This window comes from Bombus vosnesenskii, unplaced genomic scaffold, assembly GCF_011952255.1.
Source record: "Bombus vosnesenskii isolate JDL3184/JDL3185 unplaced genomic scaffold, Bvos_JDL3184-5_v1.1 scf7180000014540, whole genome shotgun sequence".
Lineage (NCBI taxonomy): Eukaryota > Metazoa > Arthropoda > Insecta > Hymenoptera > Apidae > Bombus > Bombus vosnesenskii.
In genome coordinates, this window is record NW_022883508.1 from 298,280 (window position 1) to 317,916 (window position 19,637).

At 35.7% G+C, this 19,637-nt stretch overlaps 4 protein-coding genes across 9 annotated transcripts in view; 1 reads left to right on the forward strand and 3 right to left on the reverse strand.

Annotated features, from left to right (window-relative positions):
• Positions 1 to 501: 501 nt before the first annotated feature.
• Positions 502 to 4,591, reverse strand: LOC117240081 (mitotic spindle assembly checkpoint protein MAD1). 5 transcript variants are annotated; one of them, XM_033505943.1, is made up of 8 exons: positions 4,450 to 4,466; positions 3,991 to 4,075; positions 3,812 to 3,878; positions 3,508 to 3,738; positions 2,631 to 3,067; positions 2,089 to 2,541; positions 1,708 to 2,006; positions 502 to 970 (listed from the first exon to the last, which is right to left on the reverse strand). In XM_033505943.1, exons 3-8 carry the CDS (start codon positions 3,869 to 3,871, stop codon positions 618 to 620), a joined length of 1,833 nt encoding a protein of 610 aa, XP_033361834.1. In that variant the 5' UTR covers positions 3,872 to 3,878; positions 3,991 to 4,075; positions 4,450 to 4,466; the 3' UTR covers positions 502 to 617. The 5 variants fall into 5 exon arrangements, with proteins under 5 accessions (XP_033361834.1, XP_033361832.1, XP_033361829.1 ...); XM_033505941.1 differs by lacking the exon at positions 4,450 to 4,466 and adding an exon at positions 4,486 to 4,591 and having other exon boundaries at positions 3,812 to 4,075; XM_033505938.1 differs by having other exon boundaries at positions 3,812 to 4,075; positions 4,450 to 4,489.
• Positions 4,592 to 5,656: 1,065 nt separating this feature from the next.
• Positions 5,657 to 9,782, forward strand: LOC117240079 (GATOR complex protein WDR24). Its single transcript, XM_033505937.1, has 12 exons — positions 5,657 to 6,162; positions 6,561 to 6,677; positions 6,747 to 6,969; positions 7,034 to 7,247; positions 7,309 to 7,557; positions 7,633 to 7,793; positions 7,866 to 8,049; positions 8,129 to 8,282; positions 8,391 to 8,514; positions 8,602 to 9,103; positions 9,181 to 9,342; positions 9,402 to 9,782. Exons 1-12 carry the CDS (start codon positions 6,066 to 6,068, stop codon positions 9,528 to 9,530), a joined length of 2,316 nt encoding a protein of 771 aa, XP_033361828.1. The 5' UTR covers positions 5,657 to 6,065; the 3' UTR covers positions 9,531 to 9,782.
• On the reverse strand, positions 9,692 to 13,114 carry LOC117240084 (aldehyde dehydrogenase, mitochondrial). The gene is made up of 8 exons (XM_033505946.1): positions 12,950 to 13,114; positions 11,782 to 12,027; positions 11,456 to 11,702; positions 10,922 to 11,256; positions 10,708 to 10,845; positions 10,437 to 10,601; positions 10,189 to 10,346; positions 9,692 to 10,115 (listed from the first exon to the last, which is right to left on the reverse strand). Exons 1-8 carry the CDS (start codon positions 13,043 to 13,045, stop codon positions 9,968 to 9,970), a joined length of 1,533 nt encoding a protein of 510 aa, XP_033361837.1. The 5' UTR covers positions 13,046 to 13,114; the 3' UTR covers positions 9,692 to 9,967.
• An 843-nt stretch (positions 13,115 to 13,957) lies between these two features.
• LOC117240077 (gamma-aminobutyric acid type B receptor subunit 2) overlaps positions 13,958 to 19,637 on the reverse strand; it is an 85,138-nt gene continuing 79,458 nt past the window's right edge. For both annotated transcript variants that reach the window (XM_033505933.1, XM_033505934.1), the window contains 9 exons: positions 19,438 to 19,560; positions 19,237 to 19,347; positions 18,880 to 19,104; positions 18,579 to 18,761; positions 18,415 to 18,517; positions 18,202 to 18,328; positions 17,628 to 18,103; positions 16,916 to 17,332; positions 13,958 to 16,719 (listed from right to left, as the gene is read on the reverse strand). In XM_033505933.1, coding sequence (XP_033361824.1) covers positions 16,178 to 16,719; positions 16,916 to 17,332; positions 17,628 to 18,103; positions 18,202 to 18,328; positions 18,415 to 18,517; positions 18,579 to 18,761; positions 18,880 to 19,104; positions 19,237 to 19,347; positions 19,438 to 19,560 — 2,307 coding nt within the window. In that variant the 3' untranslated portion in view covers positions 13,958 to 16,177. The remainder of the gene's footprint in view (positions 16,720 to 16,915; positions 17,333 to 17,627; positions 18,104 to 18,201; positions 18,329 to 18,414; positions 18,518 to 18,578; positions 18,762 to 18,879; positions 19,105 to 19,236; positions 19,348 to 19,437; positions 19,561 to 19,637) is intronic.

Here is a 19,637-nt window from a genome sequence, read left to right on the forward strand (position 1 = left end):
ATGGTTATATAACGAACGAGGATTATATGAACAGTCATTACATCTCTTGCATATACATATAAGCTCTTTTTGTTCTCGTGGAACAAGCATTATTCAAGAACGAACGATCATTACATCCCATAGATGTAGATCATAGATGCAGGTAGAACAATCATAATTCAAAGACGAACAACTATTACATTTACGAGATGCAATAATTGTCTTCGTCTTTGAATAACATTTGTCCTACTTAGCAATAAAAACGTATACAATGACGAAGAGTTTAGTATAAGCAATATAATAAATCAAATCTTCCTAACAAAATCCAAAACATTTAAACATTGTTAATTTTGTAATTTATAGAAATATTAAAAAATGATGATTAAGAAAGAAAACCAGCATACATTCAGAAATAAAGTAAATCATCGAGAAACAAGTGTGCCCAAAAAGTTATTGAAAAGAAACGTTTCAAAACAGGTACATAAGTAAACGATACAAATAAATAAGAATTGACACGAAGAATGCAAGTTCTCGGTTGTATAATTTGTCAATAATAAAATATTTTCATGATCTCCGTCTTCTTTTTACAGCTCTCAGTATGCAAAGATTTCTCGTAGATTCAATAACAATTAAGAAAATCAACTCATAACGTTCGTCATTGTTTGCTGATTAAATAAATCTGTTTGCACTGCATTCAGAAACATAGGCACGCTGTGTTGTTGTTGCAGGTGTCGCTCCACTAACGTGCCGAGTGTCGCAGAGAACGCAGTTTCCAAAAGGTCCACTCCCTCCTCTCCAATTTTAAAGAATAAGAAATCATCCGGCGATTCGGCGTATTGACTAGATAACTTGTATCGAGCCTCCTTCGTTCTATCCACTCTCCAACCAAACAATTGGTAACAAGCTTGTCGGTATTCTTGCGATGATGCTTTGAAGGCTTCCTTGAGGCGAGCTATTTTAATCTCGTGTGTCTGTTTGAGTTCCGCTATTTCTAGATATAACATGAAAATGCTGGTAAATATAAAACGAAAATGTACCAAATGTGATGCAAAATAGTCGAATTGTAGTTGTGAATTCAGAAAGAGTGAAGATTTATTTCGTTGTTGACGCTGAATATTTATACGATAACAGAAAAGATATGATAAAATAATTTTATGGTAGTTTTTCTTCTCTGAAAGTATAAATTAGTATTAAAACATTATAGATGAGATAAAATATGAAAATCAGTGTACATATAAATTCAATTAAAAGGCTAAAGAAGTTTATCAGTACACAAGTCAACAGTATTATATAAATATCGTTTATCTTAGAAGTTTCTTGAAGCACTCGTCCTCTACTATTTAGCATAGTACTATTTTATAAAAATTTATCCATACTATTCCTGTTATCTTAAATGCGATTCACATTATTTTCAGAATATATCATTAGCTACAATTATGTTTCACTATAATCATCAATTATCTTTCATGTCATATATTACTTTCTATATCTTACTGCCACTTATTATCATTCAAGCTTATAAACCATATTATAATATAGTATAGTATCATAGTATAATATAGTATAAAAGTATGAACTATAGTATAATATAGTAAATATTAATTATAACACCTTTAATATAACCAGTACTTAATATTAGTATCTATTTCATTATATAAAAGTACTTTTAATTGATTGATTGCCTTTTTTCTCTTAACAAAAATCATATTAATGTTTTTGAAAAATTACCTTGTGTTTGAAGGGAGGATGTCGTCATGTTGACTCCACCTTGCGCGACTTTCGCCCTCAACTCTTCCACTTCATGTAGCAAAGCCTTCTGCTTCTCCTCCGCTTGTTGTTCTGCAATGGCAGCAGGATTCATAGTGAAGTGCAGTATCCTTGCGTTGCAATTAAAATCGCCCTTCAATGCTCTATGTTCCAATTCACCTTTCAATCGTTCGACTTCCTCCCTCAACTTATTGCACTCATCCGCTTGGTTATGACTCTCAGCCGCTTGAAGATCACTTTCTAATTTGGCGACTAATTCTCTACAATTATAAATCAATGACCGTAACTCAGTTATCGTATTATTATCCAAAATGGAAAAATTGAAATAGAATTTTAAATTACCTATAAACATCTATCGTACGTTCCAGCACAGGAATCCTTTCGGTTATCGCGTTATTAGTGTCTATCGTTATCTCTTTTTCGTATAAGTCTAATTGCTGTCGATAACTGTCCCTCTCTCTCGTAATAAGGATCATCTTCTTCTGTAATCTGTTCACTAATTTGTTCAACTGTTCCTTGGAGGCTGTAACATCCATAGCCACTTTTTTGGCATCTTCGTAATTCTTCGACAAAGTATACGACTCCCTCAATGCAGCATCAAGTCTAGATCTCAGCTGCCCTTCCTCTGATTTTAAGACTAATTCAGCTTGTTGCAGTCGATTCAATTCGCGTTTTAAAGCAGTTGGTCCACCAGTAATTCCAGTAGATTCATATTCGGCCAAGCGCAATGAAAGTTCCGTCTTTTTGGCCTCAAGTGTAGCAACCTGCTGCTCTACTTTTTCCATATGATCTAATCTATAAAATTAAAACCACACTTATAAATGATTATAAGTATAACAATGATAGAAGTTTATTAAAAAAGGGCTTGTTGAAAGAAAGTGTACCTTTTCATTACATTGGCCATTTGTTCTTCTAAAAGTAATTTTCCCCGCACTGACTCTCTTAATGAAACAATGGTTTCTTTTGCAGTGCTAAGCTCTTTCTCAAGTTCATTCGCTCTCGCGGCTCTTGCAACAAACGTCTTTCCTTCCTCCCATAGCGCTCTTTCCGACTCCAACCTTTCAACCTTTATTTTCATACTTTGGAGTTCCACATTTTGCAATTCCAACTCCTGTTGCTTAGTCTGATATTCCTTCAATTTCCCTTCCAGCTGTGTTATTCTTCTTTGAGCTGCATCCAGTTTTAGTTGTGTTTCAGATACATCAGTAGAATCCTTTGTTACTATTTTACCCTCTTGTACAGGTGCATGTTTATGATCTTCTAACAGCTTTGCATTTTCGTTCATTAGCGACATAATTTTCTGTTCCAAATTCGTTTTTACCTATAAACAATATATATTTATATTAAACATCAAACTGAAACAATATTCAAATTATTTAATTAACCCTTTTGCAACGGCAGATACTAGCCATCTTTTGAGCTACCAATGTGCCCATATAAAATCTTAGAGGATTTCGTTGCAACAGCAGAGGACTTAAGGATATATTGGAAAAGAAAACGTTGTTGAGTCCTTGTTCTATATTTTAAAAATAAATCCAATAATAAATCTTCACTTTAAGTTACTTATTGGAAATTATGTAACAATGATAGATATAATTTAGTAATGTATATAAAATAATGTTTTATATATATATATATATATCATCGTTGTGGACAAGGAACATATGTAGCTGCTAGCTGTGGCTAACCAATACAAAGCGCTTAGTGGATGACTGATATAATCGGTACCAATCGCAAAAGGGTTAAATAAAAGCACTATACCTGAAATAGCTCTTTCTCTACAGAAGCTCGTGCTTCAGATGCATCCTGAATTGTTCTACGTGAAATATCAAGGCGCACTTCCAGTTGTTTAATTGTCTGTTTATCTTGTTCCACTTGCATCTCTAAAATACCTTTCTCCTTTTCGAAAACTTCTTCCATTTGTCTGCGTATTTTGTGAAGCTGCTGTACAGCAGCTTCCTGATGAGACAATCTTGTCTTCAAGGACACAACCTAGTGAAATAAGTACAGTTCTTTGATATGCTTGATTTATGGATATTTATATAATGTTAATTGAGTACATTACCTGCCCTTTTAATCTTCGCCATTCCCATGGACTACTTGGAACAGTCTCAGCCTCACTCATATTTAAACTAGAATCATTAGAATCACTTAATCTTGGCCTTTTAGGTGATATAACACATTCATCAGATTCACCAAATGTCAGTGGTGTATATGCAGTACCAGATAATCTTAAAGACACACTGTTATTACTTTTACGATATGCTTCAGAACCTGCCTTAAGATCCTTTATCATTTTAATGACACTTGTTGGATCCTTACCATCCATCTGTAGAAAAAATATAATACAAATTATAAATAAATAATTATGACAAATAGGTTATGCTCATAAAATCTATTAATTTGTGTTTGTTACATACATTTTATAAGAAAGTGAGAATTAATTAAAGTTACCTTAATAAATTGTTTTATTACAAAGAAGTTCAAATATTGATATGAGCGTTGTTTAATGAGATATGGGCGTTAGAGATATGAATATACATTGAAATATATCATCTATAATATATAAAATGTAATTTACTATACACCCAGTCAGTGAATATAATTACAATTCTTGTATAACACTGTATATTATTACGTTACTATACTTCTTTCGTAGTTACTAGATTTATAAATTTTAAATATCATTACAGTTGCTTATACTTTAGTCATGCGTTTTTGTAGCGGCACAATACGCATACAATACAAAGGCGGTAAAGTCTACACCACGGTGTGTACCATCAGAAAAGAAATGGGAGTGCTCGCGCCCATTTTCTAGCTGTTCCACAGGTGCTGCACCATGCGGCACAGTGCTGAAGCTGTTCTACGCTAGCATATGCAAGAACCTATAAAGTTAGAGATTTGTCTTGTTTGGTTCCATTTGGTTCCTTGTTTGGAATTTACATTCCTCACAATAATATTTTTGTTATAATAAAGTCTAAATTTAATATTGTGAATAATACTGTGAATAATATTTCCGACGTGATGTATCTATTTTGCATGCATATTCAAAATGATTTTACAGGTTTACAAAAATGATAAAAACAGAAGTACAAATTACTACAGACGAGATTTAACATCATGACTAATTTTTGTGATACACGATTTTTAGAAGGATAAAAAAGTATGAACTTTCCCGTAGAATCTTCCAATAAAATATGCTCTTGTAACGTGAAATCATAGCGAATATATTTTGTTTGTGGTGAGACTAAAGAAGTCCTTGTATATACTAACGTAGAACATCAACCCTTCGCCGTTGGAGAGCAGTCCTAGTACGTGAACAACCGGAACCATAAGCATGAGCACTCTTATTTCCTTATTATTAAGTTGTCCAAAATCAGACGCTTAATGATCATTCATACTACGAACAAATTGTAAAATTGTACAATTATTGTAAATTTTCAAATTCCATTGGATAAAACAATCTTATTTTACAAATGTACAACGCATTTAAAATCATTTCAATCTATAATCCTTAAATCCTTTCCAATTTCCATTGATCTTGGGAATAAGTTAAAAAAATGACATCATTTTTTGGCAAAATCAGAGAGCAAAAAATTTGCCGTTCAAACGAGAAATTTAACAGGCTAAATAGCGATTGTTAGGAGAATATGATAACATAAGATATAGCACAATTTTGTCGATTCTTAGAAATGATGTCATATACCGAGAATTTATAGAAACCAAAATCTTCGACTGCCCAAGAATGTTTTCAGTCGATTTTGCTATTTTGCTTCAGGAGAATATGACAACATAGGAGGTGGCACAATCTGGCCGATTTTTGGAAATAACACTATATTAATACGGCCACGTCGTGTACACTCGTTCTTTTCATCAAGAGTAGCGTAGAAGAAACGTGCGTATAGTTCAGCCATTGATCACTAGAGACCCTTATTCTTAGTTTTTACTGATTTTTTCACGTTCCATCGGCGATCTTCCTATTCCTTACTACTCATGCCTAGTATGCAGTATATACAAAAACTTTTTATACATTGTGTATATTTCAAATATATATAAGAGGTTGTTGTGAAAAGAATATGTATGACATAATTGGAATTTAATAAAATGTAAGAATTAAAAAAGGTGACTTAATATTGTATCGATGTTGTTATCACTAATAAATTCATCTATGCGTATTTGTTTTATTTACTAAAGTATGGAATAGTGAGATAATTTGTACACGAATATTTTTAAAATTTGTGCAAATTAAATATATTTATTTATGTATATGGCACATTGTGGTTGACAAACTAAAAAGATATATTTAAAAGAATTTCATCATGATTTCCAAAACTGTATGTATCACTCAAGAAGGCCCAGCAAATGCATTAGCTCTTAATAAAGATAACAGTCAAGTTGTTATAGCAGGTCGCAATGGTAAATTATTCAATCATAAAATACTAAGTTATTTAATACTTTGACTGCCACACTGAAATCACATGTTTCGCGCAGGACGCCACAGTGTTTTAACACAGTGCACCATTAGATGCAAGATTTGTTCTCATTTTTTTTTATTGATGTTCTAATAAAAATGTTTAATTGTTGAATGGGGCACTTTTTATTTCAAAGTATCTTCTATTTATCGGTTATATTCAAAATGTCCTAACTGTCAATTTTCATTCAATTTTTACAATTGTAAGAAGTTCAAGTGCTCCTGCATCAATGACCACCGTGGCGTCACAGGAAAAACTGTGGCCGGTCATATATGACCAACATGGCAGTCAAAGTGTTAATTACTGAAGAAATGATAACTGATTAATTATTTTCAATTACAGTTTTCAAAATATTTACTTTATTAGAAGATAGATTTGAAGAAGCTTGTAATCTACGTGTTGGGAAAAATTTAAATTTAAATTTTTCTTGCAATGATGTTGCTTGGAATCTTATCGATGGTAAATTTTAATCTTTCTCCTTTATTTTGTCTAAAATGTCAAGAGATAATGGGCGATTTCTTTTCTCAGATCATATATTAGCTACTGCAGCTACAAATGGTGCAGTGGTAGTATGGAACTTAAATAAGTCATCCAGATCCAAGCAGGAACATGTTTTTATCGACCATAAAAGGACTGTAAATAAAGTCAGTTTCCATATGACCGAACCTATGTGGTTGATATCAGGTTCTCAAGATGGTACTATGAAATGTTTTGATTTGAGAATAAAAGAAGCTACTAGAACTTTTTATAGGTAAATTAAGAAATATTTCAACATATGCATATTGAAAAGTATTAGATAATATTGTTAATTTCAGTAATACAGAATCAGTAAGAGATGTACAGTTTTGCCCTCATTCACCTCATACTTTTGCCGCTGTTTCTGAAAATGGCCACGTGCAACAATGGGACTTACGCAAACCAGACCGTTACTTTCAACATTTCACTGCCCATAGTGGTCCCATATTTGCCTGTGATTGGCATCCTGAAACTGCTTGGCTTGCAACTGCTTCTAGAGATAAGACCATTAAGGTAGTTTGTAACTATATGTTATTTCTCATCTGAATCAAAACTAATGCATGGAAAATTGCAGGTTTGGGACTTATTAGGTAAACCTAGTTGTGATTATATTATACACACAATTGCATCAGTAGGTCGTATAAAATGGAGACCTCAAAGAAAATATCATATATCCAGTTGTGCTCTTGTAGTAGACTGTAGTATAAATGTATGGGATATTCGTAGGCCTTATATACCTTTCGCAAGTTTCAATGAACATAAAGACGTTCCAACTGGTGTTGCATGGAGAGGCAATCCACAGTCTTTCTTGTCAACAAGCAGGGTAATAACATTATAATATTTATAGTAAAGTATTGCCTGCATTATTGAAAAGTATTAGCAGAATATTCTTCTGTAGGACTGCACACTATATCATCATGTGTTCAAAGATGCAACCAGACCTGCGAGTAAGGCGAATCCGCAAGGGATTGCGTTGAATCCGAAAGGAGACATTGTATATGCTTGTAAAGTAAATGTTCATGTTACAACTACAATGAAACAATTAACTAATATAATGAGGTTAATAAAGTTACTATTTAAAAATAATCTTGAAAAATAAGTCAATGAATATAATTCTACAATTATTTATAGGAAGACACCAGCTACAAATGATACGTTTTGTATGGCATCTAGCGTTATGCATAGATTTGCTATAAATATGCCACGGGAACCAAAATGGTTTAGAGCTTGTGCAGAAGGTTATTTGCTTTCTGGGAGATTAAATGACATTTGCGATCATAATGCCATCGTTGCCAGAAATGCCGGTAGAAATGATGTATGCAGTCGTTCAACTTAAAATCATTGTACCTCACGCTCGTATTATATTATTAATGCACAAAATCAACTTCAATTAGATTAGTACGGTGTGGAATATTATAAAAACTTTATACGCGAATCCTCTGGGAGCTATTTTAAAAACACCTCCAACTGCTTCCAAAGAAGATATAGTGAATACACTAAATTTAGCTCAAATTACAATCGGATCTGGTATAGATCAATCAAATACAGGTAAAGATATCAGTATGCTTAAGTAATACAATCGGTCTTTAACTATAATTTTCACTAGTAATTAAAGTTTCACAGACTTTTAACGATGTTTACAATATTTTTTTCAAGTACATGAAAATGATGTAAAGTCATTACAAGGAGAAGTAACAGGTGCAACTAGCGGAGGTGACGATGAGACAGAGACGGACGAAACGCCAGAAAACCAACATTCTATAGGGTCTATGTTACCTAGGTAATATTAACTATATTAATGGAAAATATTACATGCGATGTTTACTGTAGCTGGTATATTGACATTGTTCTTTTATGTGATATCTAGCTACAGACGAGCTTTTATTGATCATAAAGGTCCATCCAAAGGAGATTTCTTATTTGGAGAAAGCGAATTCGAACCTACGACTATGGAATATACTTCCAGTTACATGCATAATATGATAAATAACGATAACGATTGGACGCTGTCCAAAGAGGCGTTTCCTTTGCGACACGAAATAAAGGACAGATCTCCACCACCGGAACAATTTCCAAATCATCCACCAGATATTAACGAAGACTGTGCTTCGTTAATGATCGAAGATCAACCAAGTCAGTTAATAGTCTCGAATATACCTAAACCACAATTTTGGGATCCTACAAACTTGATCGAAGAAGCTTTGAAGCACCATGCCGCTCTTAGAGACATACAAACTTCTGCGTCGATTCTTATCGCGTTAGGAGAAAAACGAAAAAACTTGAACATCGAAACTGCTGTTCAAGAACATTGGATATTAGAATACTTAGATATGCTTGCAAGATTTAAACTTTGGAACGTGGCTACACAGGTTAGCGACAAATTCTTATTAAAACATCTTAATAATATTCATATGGAAATCACAATTAAGTTGGTATGCATCGGTAGATTATTCAGTCGGTCTGGATTCCATCCGTGTCGCAATTAAATCAACAATCAACCGTAATACACACGTGTTGCTTAGCTTGTTCAAAGCCATTACAACGTGCAGCATGGTTTTGCGATCGATGTCATACGTCTCATCACGCACTCTGCTCGGTTTGTCATCAGGTAAGCTATTGAATTACGATCGCTCTTATATCATTATAACTGTATTCGCATATATATAGGTTGTTCGAGGAATTTACGCATGGTGCCAGGGCTGTACACATGGTGGTCATGTTGTTCATATGAACGAATGGTTCAGTTGCAATCGACAATGCCCTACTGGTTGCGGTCACATATGCGAATATACTTAAAAATATCGTGACAATAACGACTACAGTGTTCCACATTTTCCGTCAGGATTAAAAGCATAGGAACTCTACGAAATACCAAATGTATATAAAAAGATTAAATTATTTATTAATTATATTTTTGTAAATTGTACAATGGTGTTTGAAACACACGCCCGCGAGACTTGTATGTTCTGTTTTTTTATCTCTAAGATAACATTACATTTTTTCAATGATACAAATTGTACAAAAATACATTCATATTTGAAATACTTAGTTCTTGCTTCCAGCAGTTTTATTCTTGAACATTTCTGTTTTTTAGCAGGTAAATATGTGAAGTTCTCATTTTATATTTCAACTATTTAATAATGTTTGTTAAAAAATAGTATAATGGTACAAAAATTATAAAATGCCATAATTTTGACAAAAAATAAGTGAAAACAAACTTAAAATGAACTGTTTTAACTATTTTTCTGATTAACTTTCATTATGACACTCTTTACTTCGGTATACGCATGGAGACCGTATTCTCCGAGTTCTCTTCCATGCCCCGACATTTTGAAACCGCCAAATGGTACTTGGGGTTTTAGAACGTTGTATGTGTTAACCCTGGAGCATATAGTGAATAATATAAAAAACAAAGAAATAGAAAAAAAGTTGTTTAAAATATTGTCTAACATACCATACAGTGCCAGCACGGAGTCCTTGAACGATATAATTTGCTTTATCGATGTCTTTTGTAAATACTGCTGCTGCTAGTCCGTATTCGGAAGCATTAGCGCGTGTAATAGCTTCGTTCAAACTGCTGAATCTGAGAATTTGTTGAACTGGCCCGAAGATCTGAAGCAAATACCATTACGTTATTTGTAGATACTACGCTTGTTACGATTTAGAAGTATGTAAGAAATTTCTCTATTAATTCATATGCACCTCCTCTTTAGCAATGGTCATGTGATCCACAACGTTGGCAAATACTGTAGGTGCGACAAAGTAGCCTTTATCACCAACCCTCGTACCACCGGAAACCAGCTTTGCTCCCTGCTGTTTACCTGATTCAATCATGGACATGATTTTATTTACTTGTTCCTCGTCGATCTGTTGATAAAACAAGAGGTAAAATATAGAAAAAATTGAATTTAATTTATGAACGCAATGAAATTAATGTCTTCATTTTGACTTCGTCTTGAAGTTGATTAGGTACCTGTGGACCCTGTTCCACGTTTTCGTCAAACGGATCGCCAACAACCCTAGATTTAGCGCGTGCTGCACTTCGTTCCACGAACTCGTCGTAAATATCATCTTCTACAAAAGTTCTCGAGCCAGCGCAACAACACTGACCCTATTGGAAAAATATAACCCAGTAGTAAATTTATAGAAATAGATTTTATTCTAAAATTAAAAAATTATAGCACTACCATGTTATAAAATAGTGCAAAGTGAGATGTTTCTACAGCATGGTCAAGATCGGCATCTCTCAAGACTATATTTGGCGATTTTCCACCAAGTTCTAATGTGGTTCTCTTCAAATTGCTCATCGCAGCACCCTGCTGTACCAGTTTTCCAACTTCAGTGGAACCAGTGAATGCTATTTTATCAACTAATTTATGAGCAACTAGCGCAGCACCGGCTTTACCGTAACCAGGAACGACGTTGACTACTCCGTTAGGGAATCCAGCATCTTTGGTTAATTGAGCTATAAACAGAGCCGTTAGAGACGTTTGCTCAGCTGGTTTCAATACGACAACATTTCCTACAAACCAAAAAATGTAATTACTTGCAATTGCAGAGGTCCATCATTATTATATAATACGCACAATACTGTAACAGTACTTTTACGTGTGAACACAACTTAAACGTTTTTGATCAGTCAACTCATATCTATTATCAAGGAATTATTGTATGAAGAAGAAATATTATATTATATGAAGAGGTATTATTCAATTATATACCAGTAGCCAAAGCAGGTCCTAGCTTCCAGGCCATCATAAGGATGGGGAAATTCCATGGAATAATCTGACCGCAAACACCAACCGGTTCATGACGAGTATAAGCTAAATATTTTCCATCGACGGGAATTGTTTTGCCATGATTTTTATCAGCCCATCCTGCGTAATATCGCAATGTCGCTATAGCTCCAGGAATGTCGAACTCATATGCTGTCGAGTATGGTTTCCCGTTATCTAGCGTTTCTAAAGACTGATGCATATAGAGATTTTAATTTTATCAGTAATTGCTCCCTCAAACAGTACTTCATGCAGTGCAGAAGTATTTTTACCGCGAGATAAGCGTGATTACGTTGCATTAAATCCGCCAAATTGTTCAATAATACGCCGCGTTCCGAAGCGTCCATAGTTCTCCATGGCGAACCCAATTTAAACGCTTTACTGGCTGCATTTACAGCTACATCGATATCAGCAGCATCACCTTCCTGTATCTCCGCGATAATTTCACCAGTTGCAGGATTTATTGCGGGAAATGTTTTGTTAGACTTTGACCGGTGCCATTCGTTATCAATAAATATCTAAGGTAAAATAAATTTCCCCATTAAAAGGCCAAATAAATCTATGAATGAATATTCAGACTAATATGAATTTTCATAGATGAGACATGTTTTGTTTATAATTATCGTTACTGTTATTTAACAATATCACTTATTTTTATCTTAAATATACGAATTGTAGGTAATCAAGGATATTTAGGCGTATGAAAAAGACCATAGAAAAAACCGCGTTGAAAAGATAAATACTAGAAAGCGAAAATTGCGAATTATGAAAATACGTTTGCAACATAAGCTTCTTGATTATCGATTATATTTATCTGAATAAATTTCGCAATGTCTTAAAAACTTCGTTAAAGCTATGGTATTTATTTAAATGCAACAATTATAGATAAATCATCGAACATGAAACAAACATGACATGTTGGCTTTTCTTGCTTCTTGGTCGCAAAAATATTTAATTCGAAAAATTAATAAAGAATAGTATTGATAAAATGAAAAATGTGACCCGTCATGTTTTTCTTTATTAATCTTCAATTGCTATTAAGCCTTTATCTAATCTACTTTTATTCGCTTCTAAAACAAATTTTAAAATAAATCTTTTGTCTTTGATTTCCGTAACAATACGTAACAATAGACATTTGAACTATAATAACATTTGAACTATAGAATATTATATATAAGTATGAAGTAAAAGTGAGAAGCATTTATTTTGCTATATCTATTACGTACAACGAATTAATAGACAAAAATCTTTGATTGTTATATGTAGAAAAAATATAAATCTTCTGCTTTTAGGAAAATCTGTTACTTTAACGAAGATCCACACGAGGAGAAAGATTTTTCAAGAAATCGTAAGATACATTTCTGTAGATGTTAGGTATAAAAATTCTGTAAATAGAAGAGACTCAATATACACACACGTACAATAAGAAACAATACTTACTCCTGTATAAAGAATCGCAGGATTCCTCTCTGGTGCCGGTCTAGCAGCAGTGGATAAGTATCGTGGTAATTGAACGTTTTTTAGCAACCGCAACATGATTACTTTTCTAACTATCGCAACTGGTCCAACACGTACGTTAGTTGGAACACTACTGCTCTTTGTTGCTGTCGGCACAGTGCCGAGGTTAGTTGCGTTGCGTAGCTGTAAGAGAAAAGTGCACATGCGCGTTGGTTTCTTGTATCATAAGAAATAATGTGTATATAGTGTATTTGTATGTTGTTCAAAGCAAATTATCGTTACACATTATATATGTCGTTATCGTTTCATCGAGTTTATAAATAAATATTTTTCACAAGACGTGTACGCAATGATCTGGTATATAAGAGGTTAAATATGTGATAAAGCACACATACACGCATATATGTCTGTATATGTTATTAATCCAATCATACCTATTATGTGCTAAGAATACCAATTGTTGTTTAGATTCCTTCCAATTATTGTTATTTATTATTTGATTAGATTCCATTCGACATAATCTTATCATTCTATTAGAATTAAACACTTTATCAATTATGTTTAATCTAATTTATATTGTGTAGCTTTTTAGCTTTCGAATAACGATTCTTTTGTGCGATACTATCTATATATGTATATCGCTGTGTCCAGAAACAAAGCGAATGTAAGTATGTAATTGGATCGTCTCGTTGATCGATCAATTCAGTATCAAATCACCGTTTTATTAAATTGTATTTTCTTTATATTAGTAGATTGCTCTATTATAAAATACGTTAAATCTATCCTAGACAATGCCAATTAGCTTTGGGATTATTTGTAGAATCCACATTTCTTTATAATATCAAAGGAAAGCAGCCCATTTCATATTTCTAAGAAAATTTCGTAAATAAGAAGAGGTACGTGTGTACAACTTCATTGACTGTTTCTTGTTTAGTATAGAATTATAGATATCGATCGTAATGAGCAGATTTACATTTAAGGAACGTAAGATAGTGGAAAACAAATGAATCAACTTTATTGATAAAATTTAATATAATTGACCTGTTAGTATCGACTCGCACTTAATTACTTTAAATTATCGAAGTTTTTCCAAAGTTTTCAAATTTCGATGTTTCGTGCATCGCGAGTTTCGCAAACGACTGAAAATTAATGTGGCACAACATACAAAGATAACAAGTGTATTTATAATTAAAAAGGGGAATTACGCCTGCTTGTAAACTGTCTTAAAAAGTATGAAGCGGGTATAATTCGTATTACATAACAAATGCCTATTTTTACCTGTAAACATGACATTTATTTCGATAGTTATATACAAGACTCGCGTAACCACACAATGAAAGTTCTGTGACGAGCATTAGGCTCTCAGAGAATACGCTTTTCCAAATATCCGGACGCTTTTTCGACTTTTCGTTTATCGTAGGCTGTTTCAGATTTTAGTCAAAAAAAAATACGTATAGAAGAACAGAAGGAGAAAAGATACGAATGAAATAATATGGAACGAGGAAGGAAGGTGAAAGAGAAACAGAGAAAGCGCGGGGTAGAGAAGAAGAGGAAAATGGATCAGGATAAAATACGCGGAACGAAAAGATAATACAGTATTTCATCGATTCCTTTTACTAGGCATTTAGATCACATTTAGAACTTGCCCGCAAATTGTTTACATTGTGATATATTTCGTCAACAAAAAGACGCCGGCCGTTTATCGTGAAAAAGCGAATACAGTTTTAGATCATGACAAGGGTAATATTTTTAAAAGCCTCTTATTGTGAACGCTTATTGCATGCTTCACTTGTTTATTTATTTTTCATGTCAATGTGTTAGTGTGTTTTGAGCTGTCTCAGGAGTTGATAACAATCAGTTTAGAATTAATTTGCGTCAGTACAGTAATAAGAAGTTCATTAAATATGATTTAATATGACGCGAACGCGTATTTGCGACAAAAATCAACATACGTGATATATTTTTTTCATTTTCTTTTCCCTTTAATCCTTTTGTTCCTTTTTTTTTACTTTTTCATTTTTTTCTGTTTCTTTTTTGAGAAGAGACTCTTGGTATAACGTAAAAAAAAGTTATCTCCCTCGAAACGCGAGGGAAAAATCCTATAAAACGGTTCGAAATTTTTCGACTCGTACGTCTATTCTTCGAATTTGCTAAACAGCGATTGTACGAATTTCGTACGCTATAAAATTATTTAAAACGATTACGCACGCTTACAATGATAGAGTTAGATTAGACGCATACGCTAACACCCTTTTTTTCTACGTTCATTTCAATACTGGCTATTCTTTCTTATCGACCGAATCGATGCAACGTTATTTTTTTATTTTCGTATGACAAACTGCTTTCATGTAATTTGTTATAAAAAACGGGGCTCCGCATTTTGGAACGATAGGTCGCTGTGACATCCGTTTTCTCGTGGACGCAAAGGCGTCATGTGTCTGTATCGTTTTGTACAACGTTTCGTCGTCGGAACGAGAATCGAGATGAGGAAACGAAAATGGCAAAAGTTCAGAAGAGTAACCGTTACAGTGCAGACGCTGTAGATTTCCGTAAAACTTGTCCGTAGAATATCGCGAGCGATTCGTTCGATTCGTTTCATTAACCGAAAGGCTAAAAGATTCTCGAGCGTCGAACAGAGGCCGGCATCCTCTCGTTAGTCCTTCGATATCGTTTCCGTTCCGTCCACATAGGAATGTAACGTTCGCTTATACTTACTTAAGTCCTATGATAGGACTCCTATCCATAAGTCATCAGTCCCTCGTCAATTTGAAACATAACGTTTATTAAAATATTTTATAATAAAATCTTTAAAACATAGTATAATTTTCTTATCATAAAAACGATTAATAAATGTCAACTTCTTTTTGCAATTACAACGTTCATATATATCTCTATGTAAGAAACATACGAAGCATCCGATGACTTATGAATAACATAGCGTCTTATTTGCGTACATTTACGTATATTCGAAATAGCAGCGCTGCTGCTCGCTCAAACGTCCGCGAGAGTATCGCAAAGGTAGGCAGGCTCGAGAAAGGAACGATGATTGCTCGCGAAAAAAGATGTCATAGTCTCGGCCGTCAAGGAACGCGTTTCGCGAGTTTATGACGCGTCTTAAGGCCGTGAAGAGAGAAAGAGGGCTCGAAGAAAGGGAAAGAGATAGAGAACGAGATCACCAGATGAAATTCGAAACTAATCGTTGGAAGATCGTTAAAGGTATTCAACGATGTCGCATTTGATAGATATATTCGGACAGCTGGCTACACTAGCGCCGTAGCCGGCCCTCGAGGAACTTTTGTGCCTCTCGGTGAGCAGCTTCTGAAAAATCGGTAAGATCGCCAGATCGAGCAATTCGCCGTCCGACACGGCACTATACATTTTCGAAACGTTCGCAGCGGAACCACCAACAACGTCTGAACTGCTACCGGTCACGGAGCTGGCCGTTCCCGGTCCGTTCGCACTTCCAGCCACACCACTGCCTCCACCACCGCCACTGCCACCTCCACGCGGATTCGCGCTTGCGAATTTGTTATTGTGAATGGTAGCGACGTTTGGCGTACTTTGCACGTATTCCAGGCGAGCCTGCTGCCGTAGCTTCGACTCGGTGTGTCTGCACTCTCGTATTCGGCGGGTGGCGCGATGCGGGCACTCGATCATCGCGTGACCCTCGCCTCGCAGCCTAGGACACTTTTCTCGCGATCTCTCGGACACTGACCGCTGGATGATCGTTGACATGGATCCTTCATATTTCTCTGCAAGTACATGGAGCACGGAAATGTTTATTCCACATCCATTAAAATGCTGAGTTACGGTTTTCTTCCATTTTTAATCATTATGAAATAGTTTTACAATTATTACAATTTACCATTATTAAAAAGTAGTATAGGATTTTATCAAAATCGAAATATGACAATATGACAGAGTAGCAAAAAGAGTGGCGTTACTCACCTGTATCGGAGTAACTCGCGTTGACCATAGCGGGCACACTCGGAGAACTTGCGTTTTGAGAATCGTAGTGCTTTTTCTGCCTTCGCGGTGGAGGCGGAGTTTCTGCCGAGCCGTTCAACATCGTCCGAGAGTGTCTTCGACCACCGTGTTTCTCGCAGCGGTACCCAGTACCAGAAAGTAACGCCCGACGATGACCGCACTCGCCGATAACGTAAGATTTATCGAGGCCAGAATTCAACGAGATTTCCGTTGCTTCGGATTTGGATACGTTTTCAGTCGAAATATAGCTGATGCAGTTGGCCGGTACGCTAGTCCTCCGGGTTTGGAACAATTCGTGATGGGAATGAGCCATTCCGTTACTTTTTACGGACGATCTCCTTTTCAGAGAATGATGAGCGGATGCGTTTGTCGCCGCAACTAGAATGAAACGAAAGTGATTGGAAGTGAGAACTTGCACGAACTCATCGCGAGAATCGTAGGATCAATAAGTACTGAGGAGAGCTGGAAGGAAGTGCTGATTGGTTATCTCCAATAAATCCAATACGATTATAAAATCAGACGCACATATTGGTTGAAAGTTTCACATTTACAAATAAGATCATGTAACATTGTATCAAACGATACGAGTGAAGGGAGTAATCAGAAGATTGGTCGAGAAGACTCAAGGGACTTCTTTCCAGTTTTGCGCAATATATAGAAGTCGACCTCTCACCAGAATGTCGATGTTTGGGCACGAATTGCAACGGTGGAGGCAGAATCGCCTGCTCGAGGTAGTTCTGCTCATGAAGTTCACCAAACGAGACATTTTTCGTCGGCGGCGGTGTAGGGAGTCTGGACCTACGATCGTCTTTAGATCTGATCGACTTTCCATGTCTGGGTATCTCAGTCTCTTCGAGGATAATAGCGTCTCCTTCTTCGACAATTTCCGGGACGAATTCGACATTCGTTTTACCAGCATCAGGTCGTGAGTCCGGACTCCTTTCGGTAAGAAGAGGCTCGCTCTCTTTCCCAGGTCCGGACGAACGACTTCTTCTACGGCCGAAGTCGTCCACATGTTTCAATGCCGAGGGTGGAGCCGAGGTCGAGCTATCTACGGTCCCCTTTTTGATCTCTTGCATTTCGGGAACCAAAGGAACTCGTTCGCTATCGATCGCAATTGCCGGTACCTTCGAGAAAGACGTCTTTTTCCTGGGAAAGAAAAAACGTGAATATAAATTTATTGGTAGCATTGTTTTAATCGCAATATATTAATATAGCGATATTAGACGAGTAGATCGTATACGCACTTGCCAATTTGATGCTCGGTCGCGGTTGAATTCGTGTAGTCGCCGCCTTCCGGTTGAGATGTGGTAGTCGAGTTTAGGCTACACATCGACATCGAAATGTCCGTTGTCTCTGTCGTAACAGATAGACCTAGGATAAGATAAAAGGGCATCAATAGGATAGGGTATAACGTGCTAGAATATCGAAAAGAAGCAATACAATCGTGCCCTGCTTACCCTCTTTTTTCACCGTTGTGCCTTCTTGTCTCGGAACCGTCAGTCTGTCCATCGCTTCTTGCGTATTCGATGCAGTTTGATCATCGATCCTCCTTAGAAACATCTGCAATCAATACAATTGTTCATTCAATGGCTATTTTGCTTGAATTGTCTCACTCGTTTACCTGAAGTTCTGAATCCTTTTCCAGCAGTTGCTTACGAAACTTTTGATTCGCCAGCGTGGCTTCTTTCAGACGTTCTTCCAATTCGCTGATGCTCGAATCCCTTCGCGTCTTTGACATTGGTCTGAGCGTGGCTCTGATTCGTTTATCTATCGCACCTTGAGGATTCCTTCGCAATTCTATCAGCTAACGTGGAAAACGAATCGTTAGCTTTGTTTTTACCAACAAAGCGACAAAATAATAATAACATAATAGTATGAAGTAAAAGATATAAATACATAAGAATTTGCGTTTTAAAAAATACCTTTGGTACGAAAACCAAGCATAGAGTAGCGGTGCTGCAGAATATTATGAATATCGCCAACATAATGAACATGGCGTCTTGTTTGTCAGCCAACACGAAGCTTATAGCTGCTCCGGTAACACACATGATCACAACATTGTATACACTCATTCCGACATATTTGCTGTCGTTTAACGCCGGAATACTAACATGCCTGGTTTCCCATGCCAAAAAAGCGCCAAATATCTACAAGATAAAAAATTGTGTTGTGTAACATCCTTCGTTTCGCTATTAATTTTTCTTTCTATTACTTGAGAAAAATTTGTAATCATGCCGGCGCTGTCTCTCGAATGGATCGTTCGGTAAGCATTTACCTACCATCAAGACACCTTTGTATGCATAGATACATCCTAAGTAAATGGTCATTCGATTACTTTGACAGTATTCATTTTCTGGTATTATGATGATGTCTTCGCTTGAAGGATGAGGCTGAAACGGAAGAAGTAATTCACGCTATTCGTACTTTTTTATGCACCATATTTTCACCTCTGTATATTGGATAGATATTGTTGCGCTTACATAAGGCTCCATTTGTTTCGTTTCTCGGTAAAATGGATCTGCAACCTGCCAGGTCGTCATAATCCCCAAATCGATAACCAATAATACACCAACCACCATGAACAGCTGGTAATCCTTTATCACCTAAAGGAAAAACGTAAGGGACATTGCGATCACACGCGTAGCGTGAAGATGAAAAACGCAGACTACGAACCGATCGA

Excerpts from the sequence above, each read along its gene's own strand:
- LOC117240084 (XM_033505946.1), bottom strand. The coding sequence starts at position 13,045 with ATGTTGCGGTTGCTAAAAAACGTTCAATTACCACGATACTTATCCACT. Across the intron at positions 10,846-10,921 it reads TTGCACTATTTTATAACATG|GGTCAGTGTTGTTGCGCTGG; the intron begins GTAGTGCTATAA and ends TTTTTCCAATAG. Across the intron at positions 10,602-10,707 it reads ACGTGGAACAGGGTCCACAG|ATCGACGAGGAACAAGTAAA; the intron begins GTACCTAATCAA and ends TTTTATCAACAG.
- LOC117240079 (XM_033505937.1), top strand. The coding sequence starts at position 6,066 with ATGATTTCCAAAACTGTATGTATCACTCAAGAAGGCCCAGCAAATGCA. Across the intron at positions 7,558-7,632 it reads CTTTCTTGTCAACAAGCAGG|GACTGCACACTATATCATCA; the intron begins GTAATAACATTA and ends ATTCTTCTGTAG. Across the intron at positions 9,343-9,401 it reads TCTGCTCGGTTTGTCATCAG|GTTGTTCGAGGAATTTACGC; the intron begins GTAAGCTATTGA and ends GCATATATATAG.
- LOC117240081 (XM_033505938.1), bottom strand. The coding sequence starts at position 4,485 with ATGCGTATTGTGCCGCTACAAAAACGCATGACTAAA. Across the intron at positions 4,076-4,449 it reads TACAAAAACGCATGACTAAA|ATGGATGGTAAGGATCCAAC; the intron begins GTATAAGCAACT and ends TTTTTTCTACAG. Across the intron at positions 2,542-2,630 it reads ATGGCCAATGTAATGAAAAG|ATTAGATCATATGGAAAAAG; the intron begins GTACACTTTCTT and ends TTAATTTTATAG.